The 20,694-nt window shown below is 38.2% G+C and overlaps 1 protein-coding gene across 1 annotated transcript in view; it reads right to left on the reverse strand.

The window, feature by feature from the left end:
• Positions 1 to 20,694, reverse strand: part of PTPRN2 (protein tyrosine phosphatase receptor type N2) — a 564,688-nt gene that overhangs the window by 31,812 nt on the left and 512,182 nt on the right. The window contains exons 16-17 of the mRNA XM_015651707.1: positions 18,074 to 18,147; positions 9,833 to 9,910 (exon numbers count right to left, since the gene is read on the reverse strand). Coding sequence (XP_015507193.1) covers positions 9,833 to 9,910; positions 18,074 to 18,147 — 152 coding nt within the window. The remainder of the gene's footprint in view (positions 1 to 9,832; positions 9,911 to 18,073; positions 18,148 to 20,694) is intronic.

A 20,694-nucleotide genomic window follows, 5' to 3' on the forward strand; every position in this document is an offset into this window, starting at 1 on the left:
TACTTTCATCACATAACGATTTAATGTGCCTCTAGAAGGTATAGAAGCTCATTGAAGCCATTACGAAAATGAGGAGAAACACAGTTTTTATGAGTGTAATAAAAATACAATGATCTAGACCATAAACTAATCATCGAGCACTCTGCTTGTGCCACCCAAGTGTAACATTATAAAAGCCCACTCATTTAGAGAGGAATCCTTACAGTTTGGCAACCCTGTTCATTGGTTCAAAGACAGAGCATTTCATTAGAGAGGGGCTGTCTGCATCTCTGAAGATTTCATTAAGCATAAATCCAAATGAAAGTTAATTTAAACAAACAATTTCAAAGTTACTCTGGGGTATAATATTTCTTTTAGGTCATTGTGTGAAAAGTAGAAGTCAAATCTACTAAATCAAGAAGGCAATACAATCTAGTGCCTTCATTCCTGTTACAAGCAACTGTCTCTGCATCTCCTGTGCTTACCATTGAGATGGGATTTCCACTAAGGCTCACAGCCTGTGACTGGAGGACTACAACATTGTTTCCTTGCTAATTTAAATATTAGAACATCAGGCTGGGTATCTACTACCCTGTATTTCCAAATAACTTAGAAGCAGGATGAGTCAAAGGCAGCTCACAGAGTTTTGCACGTCATCTGTTCATCTCCCCATCTTTAAGAAACTGATGGGGTTTTCAGAAGCTGGATCTCCCAGAACTTCACACTTGGCTGTGCTCAGTGTCCAGACATACCCACAAACTAGATAGTGGCCTATAAAGAATGTGTCTTGGTTAAAGAAAGAACAGGTAAGCCCAGACCTGGTCTGCACAATCCCAGCACAGACTCTGGAGAAGCACCTGTGGTTGCCAAAGAGATCTTTCAGCTGGCCTCAGAGAATGAAGAAAGAAGTTCAATTGCAAATATGCAGTAATTCACATATATCTGAACTTTGTATGTCTGTACAATGTGATAGAAGAATAAAGAGAATAATCAGGTCCTCAAGGCAGAGGCTTTTTTTTTATGTAGAACCCAGCAAAATTAAGCCTCAGACTCCAAGTGTCTACAAAAACTAAATATATTTATATAAATACATCATATAATATACACATGTATATATTTCCAATATATAAAACTAAATTTCTTTAAATCACCTAGCAGAGGCAGGCTCATGTAATTGTAACTGTAATTGCAATTCATGGCAATACTTTCAGTAAAGAAAGTTGAATGGATTCCTGTGAATGGGAGTGATAAAACCCGAGTTCTGTACAGGAGTTGACTGCAGAGCCTGCAGTGTATTCTTTGCTGAAAAGGGAGGACACTGCATGGTTTTGTGTGACATGTCCACCTTCAGCCTGTAGGCCTAGACAGTAACATGTTGATGATCTTTAATGAGATTCTGCTGTATGCATCATTCTCAGAACACTTCTTCGACAAGAACAACACCATCCTGTTCCATTTGCTGCAAATTAAAGGTTGAATCATGCAACCCAAAGATGAGCAGAGTATCTCAGATCCTCAGAATTCCCTGTTTATGAAATCCATCAAGTGTAGAGACCTCCTGCTGTGGTTATCCAGCATTGCCAGCCTCATATAAAGGTCTCCCACATTGGGATAAATTATATTTAGTAAGAATTACTTGAAAAGGAGCACAGAATTGGTTTTCCATGTAGTGAGAAAAACAAAGTCACAAATAGCAGAACCAGCGTTACAACACTGCCATAAATCTGATAAAACATCAGTTTTTGATAGCTTCTACTTTAAAATGTCCTTGTTTACTAGCTTGTAAATAAAATGGTTAACATGAACCCCCTTTTCTTTTTCAGGCACTTCATCACTTTGAAGTTTCTTTTTATAATAAATGATTCTCCACAAACTCCTTTTTCAGCCATTTTTGTCATTTTCATGATGGGGAAATGACAAGATACGAGCTCTGTCCAGACACTGTTTATTTAATGGAGACTAGTGGAGAAGATTCTAAAATGCAATGATTTAAAAGTAGAAAATAGATGGTATAATCAGTTAAATGCAGCCAGTTCACTAAATATAACATGCTAATCACACCAGCTGCTCTCTGGGAGAGACCTCCAGCAAACTACAGAATTTTCCTTTACAGTCTTTTAGACTTCCCATACAACTGGTATAACTGGTAAATGCAAAGACTTGGAAAAGCAGATGAATCAGCAAAGAAAACCCAAATAATTTCTAAGGATAAACAAAACTCAATATGAGTAAACATGACTCCTAAAAAAACAACAAATCAAGGTGCTAACCCTTGCAGCATCAGATAACATTCATACCATTACATATTGTGAAAATAATTAACTCAACTGTGTCTTTCAAGCTGTTAAAAAAAAGGGATCTTTTAACTGAAGGAAAAATTGCGTTGAATTTAGACTTTTGTTACCAAATAGAACTTCACAATGCATGGCATCCAAAAAATCATACAAACTTCTTTTTTTTCCAAATATTTTGTTTGTAAATGCCATAATTTTAATATGAAATGGGTCAAATCTGGCAAGGTCAGAATTGCCATTTGCAAAATCCTAACTGTGCCTGGCAGTTCAGCAAATCTGTACGTTGAAAGATTAATGGTCAACAATCTGTATTTCATTTAAAAAGTATCTGACTGCAGCTGGAAAAATGTCTTTAGAGAGGACCACATATAAATACATATATGTTGCATTATGTCCCCTCCTGTTGCAGCAACACTTGTTTGGAAGTCTTTGGGAAAGGCGAATTCAAGATGACTGTATGTGTTGCAATAATTTCTCTTTCTGCTTTCTCATAGAGACATAAACTGCTCTTATTCTTCTCAGTAGACTCCTAACTCAAGCCTTATTATTAAATAATTTAAATATGAGCTCTGTCTAGAATTGCACTGCTGACAAAACCACATTAAGGAGCAAAAGTCCACCAAAATTGTCAGAAATTAACTTTTCCTTCAGTACTGAAAATACTGAAAATTTGGAAACTAAACAGTGAAGGGATACAAATTTCTAAGTACCTTCTCCAACCTGAGCCATAATTAGAAGGGAGCATGGTAAAAGCAGACTCCTTCACTGAACGCCTCTGGAATTTTTAATGCTGTATTTATTTCTCATGGCTTGACAAGTTACTAGAGCTCTAGGGGCTACTGTTCTGTGCCTATGTCTCCCTTGCTGTTTTTCCTTTATTAAATTAAAATATGCATATTTTACACATTGAATTGCTTTCTGTTGGTTTTCATCTGTTCTTCTTTCTGAAGGTGAGAACTGATTAGACATGCAGGAAGTCCCATTCCAGGCAAAGAAAATAAAACTTGGGAATCACAATTGCTTGAAAGCACTGTGTCTACATAGAACAAAATGCAGAAGAATAATTTAGTCTGTAAATTAATTTCAGCATTCACAAAACGTGCTGAACTGGGAGCACAGAAATCAGCATTTAGAGCAGAAAACAAAGGCTTGGTAGAGTTGTTCCTACTCAGTCCATGGGCTTGGAACACTCATTTTGCTGGAAGACTCATTCAGCTATGGGGATATGGTCCCCTGCTACTGGGATTTGCCCTTGGAGACTACTGTTGACTGATCCTTTTTACAGAGGAAACAGTCAACTGACAGTACTTTGTATTTCTTTTGTTGAATTCCAAAACTGGAAGAGAGAAGCAAGTGTTGCTGATTAGACATGCAAAGATTTATCATGTCCTCAAGACTGTGATTCAGGAATCAGTTCTTAATATACCATTGTGATCTGGGAGGAAACCAACAGTCAATTTTTTTGACTGATGCTGATAACTTACTTCTGAACAGGGGTAGAGAAAAGTAAAAATAGATTTAGATTAAGAAATGCAGGACTGGGGCAATGAAAAGCAAATGGCAGTTTTATGGCTCATATTAGGGCTATGGACTTTACTCTTGGGACCCTTTCTGCACTTAACATTCAAGTCTTTCAATAAAAGTTAAAAATAATCAGAGGAACAGAGATGAAGTTTCCCCAATCACTGCAGCCACCACAGTGCAAACCTCCACTCCAGTGTGGTCTCTGTTTGTCAGCATGAGATGGGCAGCATTTACAAGGAGGCTGAAGAGCATTTCCAATTTCAAGACTATTTCATGTACTGACAAGTAGTGGAGGAAAGATGGGGTAAGGAACAGCACAGGTGTGATTCAGAATGTGTGGGATGATGAAGCTTTTCCTCTCTTCCTAGAGGAGTATCCCAACCACAGAGGGACAGCACTTGGAGTCTGACACCTGTCTGACTTGGTGCTGCTCATGAGTGGCGTCTGCTCTGCCCTCCTGCCAGACTAAGGCACTGGGGGATCTCTTCAGCCTGAGCTATGGATCTGTTTAGGCAAAACAGGAGTCTTCTGGCCTAAACTATGAGTGTGCCCACTAAGAGTGTGGACTGTATTTAACTTACTCTCATGACCTACTGTTACAGGTGCACTGTACCTCACGCAGCATTTGCAAAATGAGGAAAATCATATTTCTCTACTCCTTCACAATTTCTGTAATGTTCAGATAATGATTAATTATGTTCTTCATGGAGGGAGGATATTACAGGAGCACAACAAATGCTTACAAAAGTATATATATCACATATTACTTCATTTTCTAAGGCAACTAAAGCATGGCAGGAAGTGCTTGTTCCCTCCCCTGTTTCACTTAATGTGGTAAAATAAAAAAGAACCATGAAAATAAAATTTCCCTCCAAAAAGAAGGAGGGGAAAGAAGGGTAAACATGGCTAGATTCATGAAAGGAAGACATGATATGGGGTATTTTCTAGAGGGAAAATTTATGGCCTCCTACAGAAATCTCTATTTGGAGATGATGAATCTTAGCAGATATGCAATTTATAAAACCAGCATAAATAAGAACAATTTTTCAGTGAAAGGACAGTTGGTTCTAAGTATCCCAACTCTTAGAAATAGTTTCTTGAATATTATCATCCCTTGCTACTTAGAATACTGCAAGTTAAGACATGTACTTCATGTCAAATATTTTGTGGAATTACAACCCAGCACATACTGAAAATAATAAAATTTTATGCCTCCAGAATTATTCACAACATGGAACTCCTGCTGCGAAAACTTGTTATAGATCAGAAATGTTCTACATCCTCTTTCTTTTGAATTATGTTCAAAGAGATGTTGAATTTTAATAGCGCTATGTGAAAGAGCTGAGTGAAATTTCACTGAAGCTGCTGGACAAAATCATCACCTTTCATTCAAGATAAATGTAAGAAACAAGCAAACTCTTTTATGAAGTCTGATAACTGAAATTACAGAAGTTATCATCAAAAACAAGAGAAACATAAAGCATATGGACCCGTGAGTTTCTCTAGAAACTGATATGCTTAATGCAGAGAGAGAGCATTAATCAAGGCAAGATGATTAATCCCGATAAGCAGCATAAATGTGTAAAAGGAATAAAGAAATAACCAGCACAGCTTGACAAACTAGCATTGTGATCCTGGTAGAAGAAAAGCTGAAAGAGAGGTTGGGGGTAAAACACTGGGTGAATGAGGTTTGGAAAAAATAAGTTATTGACTGTTATTTGATTCTGTCTTTGTTCAAGGAAATAAAACTCTGTTCTTTCTTTGTAAATAAAATGGGACTCCATCAAAGCAAAACCCTGTCCTGAGGATGAATTTTCTTTCCAACCGAGAGAAAACAACCCACAAACCTGACAAATTGTTTAACCACTCAGGTAAAAATGGATTAATACCATGTGAGGACAGTCAACCAGTTTTCGAGAAAGGGAATCGTAAGGTGGAATTCCCACTGAACAAAAATAGAATCAATGAAGGATGTATTTCTCAGAAACAGTAATTGGTAAAAAGAGATGAAAACAAGACCAGATAAAATTAAAAGAAGACAAATCAGCTGGAGGCTTTTCAAAATTAATTAAAGTAGTGGCTGGAAGATTTCCAGAGTGGTCCAAGAGATGACAAGCGGGTAGAGATGAAATCTCTGCTTGAGCCGCAAACACAGAGCATCCAGACAGATTAGGAAGCCCTGTGGCAAAACAGATCAATGAGATGACTGACAACACAACTCCTGCAGGCTAGAAAGTTTTCAAAGAAATAGGTAAGCCAGGAAAGTTGGAATGAATTTGGCACTTGCTGACTTAGAGAAGCTATGCCAAGAATTGAAGGAGCTGGAGAAGTAAACTGGAGGGACACAGATAACCATGGAGGTTTTTTGCCATTTGAAAAGTCAGTGTAAGACTATTGCCTTTTTTATCATTATTTTTCTTATAACATATACAAACACCATTTGCAAATAACCAATATCCAGGCATTTGGACCATCTCCAGCTCAAACACTGTGCCTTTGAAAGAAAAACTTCCATCAAGTTACAGTCATCTTGGGAACCCAAATTAATAGAATGTTTTACAGAAAATTCTGAGACTAATGGCCAACTCTAGTGGCTGAAGTTAAATGGCACTGAAGAATGATACCTGATCTTCTCCACCCTACCAAAACAACTCAGAAGTGGTCACTAGTGAGATCAGTGGAACTTGTGCCTCTTCAATCCCATAGTGGTACCAGGCTTGGATCTGCTCACCTGTACTAAGACTGCTAAACTACATGAGCCTGGACCAAGCACCATCAGTGTTGTGTGAAAAAGCTCTGCCTAGTTTGAGAAAGCAAAGGCACTGAGCTAACTATGATCTTTGTTTGGATCTGGGCAACTCGAATACAGTAAAAGTGAATTTGATTGCTAAGTGTCTAATGGCACTTGCACTAAAATTCTGGGCACTGGATCAATGTAACAGGTTTTAGAGGGGCCTGCCAGTAAAACTAGAAAAGAAGATTGCCCAAAACTAAATTATCTGTTTGGTAAAACCTACAAAGTACTATGACATTCCACAAATCCATTCATAGCAGGCCAGACTGCTTGCTACTGTAGAGGTAGTCACTGATTGGTGGGAGAATATAATGAATGTTTAAGTTAAAGCTAGTTTAGAAACTATATCTGAAATGAGAGCATGACATGTAGACAGTCAGCACAGATCAGAAGCAGTTTGGATTTTGTTGTGGGTATCAGCTGTGTTATAAATGCCAAGAAAGTTGCTTTACACTTTCAAGTAAAACAAATGCTCTGTAGACAAGAGTTTTCTAGAAGTCAACTTGAAATACCCACAGGAGTGGAAACAATTACAACAGGTTCTTGCTGGGGCAACCTCTCAGCCAAGATACAACAAAGTGGCTGATGCCCACTGTGCACCCTGGCTCTTGGGAATCTCAGCAGCTAAATCTCTGCAAAAATAAGAAGCAATACATCCAGTAAATATTGCCATGGAAGGTGATGCCAAGCCCCAAGAGCTTCTGTTGGACTTGCTAAAGCATGATGTTGTGCATTTAGACAAGGAACAGCAGAACAGTCCCAGATCTCTCTTGAGTCAATCAGAGAGACTGACTATCAGTCAGATAGCTGTTATCTTCTCACTATCAGTCAGAAAACTGCTTCACTGAGCACAAAGCAGGGAAAACAGCAACACAACTCTGCAACAGCTGGCATTGAGTGGAGGAGGGAGAGGGAGGAGAACCACAGAGAAGCTGTATCAGGAATGAATAACTGAATCTTTAAACAATCCCTGGTAGCATCATCACGGTAGCAGCAAAAACTACAGAAAACTGTATCCAAGTAATTATTAACTGACTGTGCCCTGACAGGAGTTAAGACTATTTTCCATAGCAAGTTCAGGTTTCCCACTCTTTACATCAAAATAGGTACTATTATGTGAAAAATAGAAATAAACTTTTCTCCTGCAACTGGGCATGAACTGCAACATGTTCAAACCACGGCTTTTGACTTGTACACTGGGTCTCCTTCATTTCAGTGGTTGTGGATGCAGTGCTCTGCAAAGAGCTCGTCTCCCTTGGCCTGTTTATTACATCTGGTTGATACCCTGGGCTGTGTAACAGGTTTGGGACAAGAACTGGCACATTGAAATGTGATCTGCAGGAAGTTTAAGAAAAATGGGTAATGGATCAGAACAGGACAGAGGCATAGGTAGATTGTTATGTTGAAGTGACAGACATCATCAAAATAAATGTCAGAAAACACCTTTTCTATGGAACCTAACAGAAGAAACAGTAACAGAGCATCACATCAGAAATGCACACAGCCACACTCAAACCAAAGCTGAACCACATCTCCCAAACAGTTTCTGAGGAGACATTTACAGCAAATCTGGTGGGGAGCTGGAGTGAACTTCCACTGATTACTGGAAGAGAAATAGCAAAAAGAGAAGAAGGAAAGTGAAGACTCTTCCACACAAAATAGCATGAGGAAAGAAAGAGATCTTTTAAGTATGAAGTGGAATGAAGATGGTGCCAGAACAAAGAAACAAAAGTGTAGTCTCTGTGACCATGCAAACAGGTTGCCTAACTTTTCAAACTGGCGTGGGAGAAGAACAAAAGATACCCTTCATACTATGTATACTATCATACATATGTATTCTGATTTCTGCAATGCTTACTCAAAGTGAGCTTTTTAAATGCCTTATTTAAAAACGAGAACATAGATTTTTCAACATGAAAAGGGGCATTTACAGATCAAAGTATACACAAAGTAGATGTACAAATATGAAAAAATAAACAATTAAAAACCTGGACCACAGAAATCATAAAATGTCTTTCGAGAATAGCTAGCATACTATTTGATTTTGCATGTGTAACTTAACAAATGCATTTTCAAGTATCATGCCTGTTAGAAGGAATCCATGTGCCAAGCAAAAAAGATCAGTCTTCTCAATTCTAGCTAATTATCAAAAAGTGAAGACAAATATCACAAGTTACTTGAAAATTTAAGCCAGGCCAAAAGCTCACCTGACTTCAAGCAGAAAACACTTACTCTGCCCTTCTAGAAAACAGCCCCAAAATATCTTGGACTTCAATATCCATGCACCCAAAATTCAACAACTGTTTTGAAAATGTCCTGATTTCTCATCAGAAAAATTGTGACATGAAGAGTGCTCATTAGGGATCAGTTAATACTTTCTAATGGTAGGTCAAGTGATGCAGATGAAGAGATGATTTCAACTGATGCAAGCTCCTAAAAGACAGTGACATTTCTGAAACTGTCACACAGACATTCTCTTCAGAACAAAAACTTCTAAATTCATAAAGCAAAACAAAAAATAAAAACATATGTTCATGTTGATAATAAGCCCCAGTTGGCCTCCTCCCCAGGCAGCTTCTGTAAACTTTCAGACACAGTTCTGCACTTCCAAAGGAATATCTAACACTTGTATCTATCACACCACCACACACATCTCCCTGGCAATGTGTGTTGGTCCAAATCTGCACCAGCACTGAAACACCTGCATGCAAAGTAAGCTCCTAATTGGGCATCAATAACTACTCCATTTAGACCCAAATCCTGCAAAAAATTCTGCCCCTACTTAAATTTATGCATCTGGGTCCTAACTGCCTGTGGCAGGGGAAATGCATAAGGATTTAAGCATATTGGAGAACTGGGACATGTGTGGAATAGATTTCAATGGAAAATGAATGGCACTCAATGTCAGGTCCTTTCTGATCTGGAGAATGACAATGAATTCTGGATATACTCTTCAAGCTCTCTGAAAATCACTGCATCCTTGGCAGTAATTTAATTACAGAGACCAGGCACTAAAACATGAATACTTTGCCCTAAGGTTTTCAGCATTATTTTCAGGTAAACTATTCCTTAGCAGGGCTTGTCTTATACATAAATGGCTTGAATATCCATGTACTAGATTTTAAAAGTATGTTTGAATTAAGGTTATTCCACCTAGAGTCACTCAAGCACAACATACTTTTACACAAGCACAGGAAAACTTGTGACATAAATCCAGTTTTCAAAGAGATGTTTAACTTACCTGCCAGAAGTCAGCAACAGTAGCAGGGAGAGGGCCCTGGGTAGCAATATATGCAGGATTTCGGGGGTCATGGTCCATCTGAAATAAGGAAGAAGAACACAGACTAGATTTATTTAAAGGAAATCACTTGCAGTGTTAGAGACAGAAGGTATATGAGGGCAGAACAAGGGACTTCCTAAAGGACTGTCATGTCCCTCCATCCTCTATTGGCAAGCAAAGTGTTTTATTTCTATTTGTAAGCTCGGAGGAGAAGCTTTCCTCCAAAAGATGATGACACCAGATGAGTATCAGCACACGTGATGAGCAGTGTCCCATGTCCTCAATATGCAGAGTAAAATCATTTATGGATCATTTATGGTGGCTGACAAAGGCATTTGAGATCAGTACTTGTGGTTTCATAGCAACCTAGGAGCCTTTTGAAACATTTTTCTACACTGAATGTTAAGAATGCTCCACACATCTAAATATGTTCTCCATTTCTACCATGCCAGTCAAGGGCACATGTAACTAAAAACCAGCAAAAATGGGGAACAAATTCAGTTTCTGGCTTTTTCTGGTTAGCTGATTTATCTAAATGCATGGATTTGGCCTCAATGGAGGAAGTTCTGCTTAAAGACCTTAATGATTACGTTTAATTCAAGGAGCAGAAAATTCACTGAGCAGAAAAAATAAAGAATCTAAGAAACAAAGCCATCAGGAGTAAATAGGATTAGCAAGTTACAATGAATGTTTTCTAACTGATGGGTGGTTTTCTTGGTTCTAAATCTTAGGACCCATTCTGCTGAAAAAGAAGATCTGCTGATAGGATTAGAAAACAAACAAACTCATTCTAACCCTGAACTGGGCAGGACAAAACTTTGAACATAAAGAAAAGAGACCCATTTCAGCTCTGAGATGTGCGGCTGTGACTCGGTGACACTGAAGTCGGGGAGAGTTAACTTATACCCATGTAGCTGAAGGCAGAATTTGTCTCAATACACAGTTCTGTTCTATAAGTAAAGATCTGAATAAGAATGAATGTGAGTCACATTTGCATTAACAGGCATCTCCTGAATTTATTCATAGCCTATCAAAATTTTCAGTGATGGTACATGTCAGCGTAAAAGAAGGCACCTCATAATTATGTGCAACATAAAAGAGGGAAGAACCATAAAAGAACAGATGTAAGTTATTCTAACAGAACAACAATATGATGAATGTTGCAAAAAGGAAGAGAACACTTTTATGTTTCTAATTTTCTGATGTATAATTAAGCTGGACTTCATATTAAAATTCTCCATGACAACACAACACAGGTAAAAGTCACTGAATCCATTTAGATTAAAGCTTACTTCTGATTCACCACCCACAGTTATAAAAAAGCCTTGACCACAATGTCTATAATACCATCATTTTATTCCAAGTTTCACTGGGATGCTTCTCATCAGCAAATAAATCTTCCCAACAAGCAATTGCTCACAACAAATTTCAACTTTGCTTTCTTTGCCTTTTGACTAAAGCAGTTCTGATAGCAGGACATTTACTACTGTGATATTTTGAGACCCAAGAAAAACAGCTTTTTTCTGAAATCAGTATTAACAAAAAAGCCCTAAGGAAACATTTTAAAATGGGCAACTTTTTTTTTTTTTTTGTTTTGTTTTGCTTTGCTTTGTTTTGTAAGACACTGAAATAAACACAACTAAAACCAACAGCAAATGTGATCAGGCAAAGTCAAACTTAAAAGCCAGGGTTTTTTATTCTCCATTACAGTTGAAATGATTTGTTGTTGTTTTGTTTTGAGTCCCAAAGATCTACAGGATTTAAACCTGTGGTGAAATGGTTCCCTATGCCAGAACTAAAAATCTTAGAAAAATTGACCTACACCAAGGAGGATGTGCTACTCCCAGTGGAAATTGTTGTGTGCTGCATCCACTCTAAAATGACATCACTTCTCCAATCACTTCTTCAGGCTAGAGCTTGGCTTGGAAACGTAACCAATAGAAAATACATCAAACTTTATAAAAAATATAATTTACTCTGTATTCTTCCTAAACGTTTTGTGGATTTTTTTTTAATGCAGACATGGCAGAAAACAAAGGCAGAAGAAATCAAGGGTGATGCAAATAGTGCTGTCATGGAGGAAATACATCTCAACATTCAGCTGATAAATCAGGAATAGGCCAATCTTGGCATTTCAGCATTAATCAACCTCTGTCACAAAGGTGCTTGCTGGAACGTGGCAAACATTGCAATAAGAACAGAATAGGAAAGTATATCAGCAGTTTAACAATAATTCAAAAGACAATTACAATTATTACATTCCAAGCACATTGTGTTGCACAAAAAAACAATCATGAGCAGAAACTCTTCTTGCTTGGAGCAAATAGAAAGTGGCAGAAAATGCTATCACACTATTAAATGATCTTTAACTGAACAAAAATAAGAGCAAAGTTTAAACTAATTACATGAAATTCCTGGTTTCATCACTTTTGTATTAAATGCACTGTTTAAAAGACCACATATTTCAAGAAAAGTGTGAAAAATCCTGTCTCGTCACATTCAATTTAATGTGAGTAGGTGATAGCAAGGGACAGCTCTTGAATGTTTTTGCTTTGTTCTTTTTTATTCTCTCAAGGTCACCAAGAACACCAAGGGCATCTTAATCTATCAAAGTTAACAGAAGTTTGAATAAAGAAATAAAGTCAGTAATGGGTTTTAAACTAACTAATCAAGGATCAAGTAAAAGGGTTTTTTTTTAATGTCAGTAGTCATTACCTTCTTTCAAGGATCCCTCAGATTTCTCACTTCATGAAAATAAAATAGGAAATGTATTCTCCAGAGAAGAATGGAGAACTCCAGACTCCATACAATCAAGTATTAAAACAAAAATTGTTTGCTAACATTTTACATCAGAACAACCTTCAGAAATCACCTTAATAGTAATTGTTCAAAAAGAACATGTTTTTCCCTCTATTTCCTCATTAAAGCACCAAGTTCACAAGGCTTACATCAGAATGGGATCAAACCACTGTTGGAAAGAAAAACCTACAATTATTACAACTGTTCTGCTATGGTGGAATTCTCATTTTCTGCTGCAGTACAGCAAAAGCATGTCTGGTGATAATGTTTCAGTCTATTTTTCCATGATTTTATATTAGGGGTCAAGGATTACTATAACTGGCCAAGCAATTGATTGTACTGATTTCTATCACTACCAGAATCAAAAGCAAATTAAAAGAAAAAGGAGGAACACTGAGATTTCTTCTCAGAAAATAAAAACTAGAGAAAACTTTAGTGTCAAAATTTGTGTTTTCCTACAGGGCTTTGTAGTACAAGCTGACTTACAGTACCTTAAAGTAGGAAAATATGTGAACAACATTATCATAATTGGTTGAATCTTGTTAATACCAGACCAGGATTACACCTTTGCATTACTAAAGCATAAAAGCTGGTTCTTCCTTCAAGAGTTCTATTATCCAGCTGCCTTATTCTAAGACCAGGTGAGGATTCCCTGAAGAATGCTGAATTTTGTTGAGCTTTTGATGGAGATTGTGCTGCTGCATGATTTCACTGATAATGCTGATGAAATACAGAAAAATCAATACATTGTGGGAGTAAATCCTTGAGGGTGGTACATGTAGATTCTTGTTAAGCAGTCTTGTAAATTGCAAACTGAAGTAAAAGTGTCAATAGGCATCAATGACCATTTTGAAATTTCAAATAAACGATTGTACTGATTCATTCCTTCCCTTTTTCTTCCCTTTCAGCTTGTTAGATCTTTACTTTCTACAGAGAAAGATGCTGGGTGAGATGTGGTCTCAGCCACACCATGTTTACCTTCATCTAAATCATCTGAGTCTATCTGAAATATTCCTGAATCATGAGATAAGAATGAAATCCAGTGTAAACCAAATATGACAGGAAGGAAGTTGAAATCTGATTAACACGTTAAAAATTCTTATGGATTCAAGCTTCTGTGTGGTTTCCAGACTTAATGTGTTTACAACACCAAGAAAACCTACTTCCATGCATATATTTATTACATAAAGTATAGACAGTGTCTAAAAAAGGAAGTGTGTTTGTTTTTGCAGAAGAAAGCATATCCAGCAAATGCAGATGAACTTTGTAATCATTCATCCCAGCATTAAAATTAAAAAGGTAGACTAGTCCTCATCTTCGTGTTTGAATTAAAATTTAAAACAATTTTTTAAATCCTTCCTCTTAAGCCCCTAATGGAAAGAAAGAAGCAAATCTGGTTGCCTATGCCATTATGAATTTCAGTCTATTCTTGCTGATGAAATTTGTATGCTGTATTTGAACAAACTGTCATGCTAATGACATTCCTCAGTCTGGTGTCTTCAATAATAAGCAAACTGAGTTTTTAAATGTAGTTGATGGGATTTTTTCTCTCTCAGACATCCTATGAGGAAAACCAGAATTTCCCATTTACTTTCATGACCTCTGATTTAAAAGCAAAGATTGCACATTATTTACTACTGGATGATTTTCCTGAAATTTAATGAGGACTAAGTACAAATATGACAGAAGTAATTATCACAGTTTTATTCTGCACAGTCAGGGTCTCCTTGTGCTGTAATTGCAAGCCTTTCATTCAGCTGCCAATACCAGAGTTATTATCATAGTACTTTATGTTATTTCAGAGAGGAGGGAAACAGATTTCTACCTCACTTTTACCCTGCAAATTTATCCCAAGGACTCATTTTGCCTGGCCTCATGCTACAGTGAAATAAAAGACATATGGGGAAGAATTTGGACTAAATCTTTCCCGATTCTCTTCACCCATTCCCAGCTGCAGTGAGGCCACCAATATAACCCCAGTTTTCACATCCTACTGTGAGGTATTGAGGTATTGAGGGGGAGCAGCATTTTTTAAAAGGAAGAAACATGTGGGCAGGTGGCCAGCTCATTGTCTAGCACGGGGATTTTTTTACGGTGTGCTGCTGCACTCATTTAGACTTCAGTGAAGGTTGAGTGAGCCCCAGCTGGAGACTGGACCACTGACCCAGAAGCTGGAGATACCCAGCAACATGTACAGGACTGGCAGCCTCCCTCTCTGAAACTTAATTACTTTATTTTACACTCTTCCTGCACCAGACAGCTCCCACACACGGGGAGGAAAAAGCCTCTTCCAGTCAGCTCATCCCATCCTGATCCTGCTCTTTCAATGGCCATCTCACAACAGTGCTCACTCCTCACCCAGGCACTGCAAGGAACAAATGCACCAGGAGCATCACTGTATTGACAGGATAATTACTGAAGTTACTTGAGTTGAAACAGTCTGAAGGAAAGAAATGGTAGGATTTTTGCAAGAGTGAGTGAAAGCAGTTGTAGTGATACTCCACATCCACTGTGTGCTTACACGGACACTGACTACATGTGTGCCTGCTACCAGAAAAGATCTCAAGTAAACAGCAGCAGAAATAGCACATATGTCCAACTTGGGCTTCACTAGCTGTATAAACACAGTAAATATTGCAGAATCAAGTGCCCAATTCAACATTGCAGTAGGCATTTGAAGTGGGGAGAACAGAGACAGAATATCTCTGCCACTTCTGTATTTGACCTCATTATATGAAAACTACACCAGATTAACAAATATGTTTACATTAATCTGAGAATATTTAATTTGGCTCAAAATTCAGTAGTTTGCCGGGAATCTTTCCAGACCATGGGCTTGCAAAGCAGGGATTTCCTCCTATCAGCTCCCACTGGATCACCTTCAGGAAACACATTTTGATCTATTGCTTTCAAAATAGCAAAATGGCTACTGGCTCAGTGGAGCAAACTCTTACAACTAACTGGAGCACCTCTTTCCTTGGAATAGCAGATCTACACAAATGTAGCTGTGGCACTTCTCTCCTCACAGCAGGGTCTCTATCCTACCATGAAAAGAGGAACTTAAAATTTTTTCTTGGCAGTTTTTCTTGGCTATGCAAGTTATTGGGCACTTGTCCTGATCTAATGAAACCCTTGTGAACCCACTTATTTCTGGGCATAGAAGTATTTCTGTAAGAGATACAAAGACAGCCATAAGGATTTGTGGTTCATCAGTGTGATTTGTTGTATTGAGCAGAACTCTTGAATCTGGGAAAACTACAAAAAAGAAGTATGTTCTAACCCTGCAGAAGGACCCTTACTAAGAGCTGTATGGAAAAGCAAGATTACAACTCTTTGTAAAAACACAGGAGTTAAAGCTGTGGGAGCAGGGACCCTGTGCTTGCATGAGCTTTGGGCACCCTGATAAAGCAAACCTCTTCCCAGTTTTGTCAATGGAATATTTTAGTCCTGTTTCTTCACCTCCAAGACTACTTAATCTAATACTTTACTCTTCAGTGCAATTAAAGAAATAGTTAAACTATAATCCAAAACTACAATTGCAACAGACATACACACACATGCAAGATTTTACCCCCTTCTCCAGCCAAATTTGTGTACTAAACCTAGGTAGGCTGTGTCTACACAGACTTTTGGGCAGGTTGCAGAAGCCCAGTTTTTCAGGAAAAACCCAGCATTTGTACTGCTGTCAACACTGAACCCAACTTAGCACTGTCTACAGAGGCTGTAATTCCACTTCCATGCCATGTTGTTGCCATGTGAATTACAACCAAGCTCTTAACAAGAATACAATATCACACTTCCAGTTATCACCTCCCACTCCTGTCCTTCCCACAAAACCTCTCAGTTTCTACTATCAGATGAAGGCTTGACCAAACATAACTCACCAGCTGGGTCCTGGAGACACAAACAGAGCACTGAAGCCCTGGAGCTGGACCTCTGTGCATGATTTTACAGGCAGGATGCATATTCCTTGGAACATGACTTACTGTGATCCCCTGATCCTGGTGCCAGATAGAGCTTGGTCTAGTCAGAGACATACCTAAAAGCAATCTAAAAACTCTAATCTGTGCCTATCTACCCTCATCCTCTGAAATGGAAACTGGCAATTCCTCAATATGCAGGTGCTTTCGTTTCCCCTCTACCCTAAGCCAAAGACAAAAATATCCCAAAGGAGTTTTTTGGCTTCTGTGTGTTTTTTAACTCTTTGAATAAAGCACTTTCATGTGATGAAGGAAATGAAGCTTTGAACTCTGCTGAAACAAAGATCAGGGAACTGTTTCTATGTAGCTATAATTGGGATTTTTTTAAGGAAGAAAGGTATTGTCAACAACACTGGAAGGAAGAAGCCTGTAATTTCATGCTGTTGCAAATTGTCAGCTGCCTAGCCCACACAAAGTCATTTAACTGGGGGAGTGATACTCCCCAGGAAAATGAGCCAGTAATGGCAAATACAGCCCACTGCAGTAAGATCTTATTCTCCATCCTAAATTATTTCTCACAGTTGCAGTATAATAACTTTTTGGTGCCTAATTAATGTGAATAAAAACTGTGAGAAAGAGCGACTGCAATCCCAGCAGTCCCACAGAGGTGATGGACACAGTGCCTTTTTCCCCCTTCACATGGACATCCTGGCACTTCCATTGAGATGCTATGACAGGGCAATGCCACTGGCATTCTTGTACCTGTTCAGTGGCAGCAAATAGAGACCTTTTCTCCCTATCACCTCTCATGGATAAGAAAAGGATTCATGTTCAGCTCACATAGTCATGGGAAATGGCAGCTGGGCCACACTGGAGTATCTGGACACAAAAATTGGACTGACCTACTCTGCAGCTGGAATAAATGCACAGGGGCTAGGGGATCCTGTTCCTGCTTTCAAAACAGCAAGTGCAGAGAACCAGGAGAGCTACAGAACCACCATGCTGTGCATCACTAGGTCAACAGAAGAAGAAAGGTAAGAGAAAATGTCACTTCCTAATGCAGAAGAAGCTCAGAAGTCAGTGGAGCTCAGCTCTCCATGCCTACACAAACCATTCCTCCTACTGTAGATACTAGGACAATGCAAAAAAGAACAAGCTATTTTTACCTTTTGGGAGAATGAAAAACTCCACTAAAGTAAAGCACTGATTTTTATAAACTGTAAGTTAATAATATCTAGTATCAAATACAGAAAAACTGACAGTACTACATAGAACAAGGGTTATCTTGTGACTTTTTCTTAGTAAATAAACTTCAAGGGTATTGCATGCATATACATTTCTCTTCAATTTGAAAGGACAACCAGCATTGTGAGGTGCTCACAACCTGAGATTAGCAGTGAGTGCCTGGAGTGAGTCTATTTTGACATCAAGGAATGGCAAGGATCAGCTACTTGGAATACGTCTCATAGGTTACCATACTTACAATTGGACTGGCATTGATGTAGTCTGAATTGTCGTGGCTACTTTCACCTTTCAGACATATCCTGGAATGGTCATCTGCAAAGGAGAAAACAAGAAAGTTTCTATACCAGTATTCTACCCACTTTATGTTAGACAATTCAAAGTCAGATTAATGTGCTTTTCAAGAGAGGTAAATATCAGAAAGGATATTTCCTTCTGATGCCCAACCTAGCCATAGGGTTGATACAGCCACAGCATCACAGCAATGGGATATTCCAGAGGCTCAGTATCACAAAGCCTGTCTTCATGAGATGCACTGTGATGTGCTACAACTGCTCAGATACCAGTAAAGAAAACAGCAGTTCTGGACATAGGAGACTTTCTCATGTTGCTTGCCCATCATCAAGATTATTTTATCACTTTTAAACTTGAAATTTTACCAGTGCTTGCTCAGTTGTACTTAAAGCTGGTACATGCCAAACTCTAGTCCTTTTTTAAAAAATAGTATTTCTACATCAGAACATCTATAATGTATGGATTTTATTTGTCTATACTCAGGCAGAGACAATGCAGATGTCTGCATCTCTTCCAATCATCCAGACTCACTTTCTGTTATGAGAAAAGAAATGTTTCTATGTGATGAATAATTTCATCCTGATTTAGCTGTTGCAAACAGGCCAAATTGTGTGCAAGAAATGCCATTTCTTTCCACTGACTAAAGAAAGAAAGCCCAGACCACACTCAGATAATTTGAGAGGTGTCTAAGTCTACATATGAATCTCAATGATTTATAACCAGCAAATTTTTACTTCTCAGGAAACCTACCCTGTGAGTATATGGTATAAAGAGGTTGTGGAGCTGCCCTTTCTGTAACTCTCTACAACTGAACACAGATAACTGATGTTTTTACAGGATTGAGGATATTCCCATTGATTTTTCAAATAGAAAACCTAAGAATACATTGTATAGTGGCCTGTGACACCACTCAACCAGGATTCCCAGTTGGCTGTTAAGAACCAATCATTATTTTAATATTGAGGAATAATAAATGAATTATCAAACATTATAAGGACCTTACAGGAAGGCAGAGACAGAGAGTTTGGGCTCTGCTTAGTTTTATTCAACAGTAATGCCATGGCAGTTCAATAGATGAGCAAGACAAAGGGATGTTTGTAACAGTGTTGTTTACAGCCACTCAATCTCACCCAACAGTGTCAGCAATCTTCTCCTGGAATAAGATTAGTGATGAACAAGTCATGCCAAATAACTGAAGAGACATTCTTTACTATTCACATAAAGTTACTTTCCCTGCTAAGGTTTGAGGATGAAGAAGACAAGGAACGGGAACATGTTCATGAACATTATTCATTTCCACCCCACTTTGGCACCACTGCACAAGAAAATCCAAAACATAAATAGGAACTTTTGACACCTAAGATTTTGGGCTACCCAATGTGTTTTACAGGAGGCTTTGCAAGGAGCATTGTCATAGAGTGCTTGAAGAATTGCAGCTCTGAAACCTTCTGGCTTTGCAGGAGATACACAGATTACATTCAGTAAATGTGGTCTCTCATATACCTTAAGCTAAGCAAGCACTCAGGATAAGCCCTGTTCATTGAATAGCAAAAGTGTTTGAACTAATCACCAAAGGAAATGTGTGAAATGTTTTTAAATGGATGAAGGAGAGAGAGCAGACAGTGATTCATCAGTATTTAGCCAACAGATGTCAGGGTGACTCTCCAATAAGAGTCAGGTGTGAGATCAGTAACTTCAGGATCTTTTTTTTAAAAACATAGTGTTTTATCCAGAGTCTCTGATTTAGTGTGCCATGCCATTACCTTACTGTCTTGGAGGGTTTATCAGAGGTGAGACACGTTAAGGCTTTGGTATTGAAAAGGTGTTGAGACTTTGTATTTGCTATTAGAAAAAAGACGTGTACAAAGAAGGTTGTGCATGTTTTTTCTGCATATATCAAGAGTTTGCACCCATGTGTGCTTCAGTTGCAGCATCAAACATTCATATTGACAATGAACAGATTGTGCTTGTCTATGCCTGTTATCACCTCAAAGCTTCTAGGAACTAGCATAATAGCTCTTCTGAAACAGGCAGGGAAGAAGAAAAAAAACCAACAGAATACCATGGACACCAGATAGTTGTGTTAACAATGAGCAGCTATGGAGAAAATGCCGAATGTACAGCACCTTTTTTGTTTTGTTTTTTTTTTGCAAACTGCATAGTGATTATGCGAGAAGCAAGAGAAACAGGAAATACAAGTAAGGAAGGAATGTCGGAAAATGAAGATACATAAAATCAATCTGAAAAACAAGAAGGAAAGATGAATGAAGAAATAGGAGAGGAGAGGGGTGGTAATAAGGAAGTGAGAGAAAAGACAAATGCTGTTACTAGCTACTGCAATCTGGTCAAACTAAAACTTGTCATAATTTTAAGTATCTACAATAGCTGCTGCTGAATGCTGAGCTGCTTTGCATTTGCTATTGCTCCAGTCAAGCCACAGCTGAAAGAAAAGCAAAATGTATAGATGGATACATGTGACAGAGAGAGGCTTCCAAGCTTAATATTAACCTGTAGCTCTGGAGAAACACAGCCGATGCTACATTTTATATACATGTAAAATATAAATTA

The sequence above is a fragment of the Parus major genome, chromosome 2 (assembly GCF_001522545.3).
Source record: "Parus major isolate Abel chromosome 2, Parus_major1.1, whole genome shotgun sequence".
Taxonomy (NCBI): Eukaryota; Metazoa; Chordata; class Aves; order Passeriformes; family Paridae; genus Parus; species Parus major.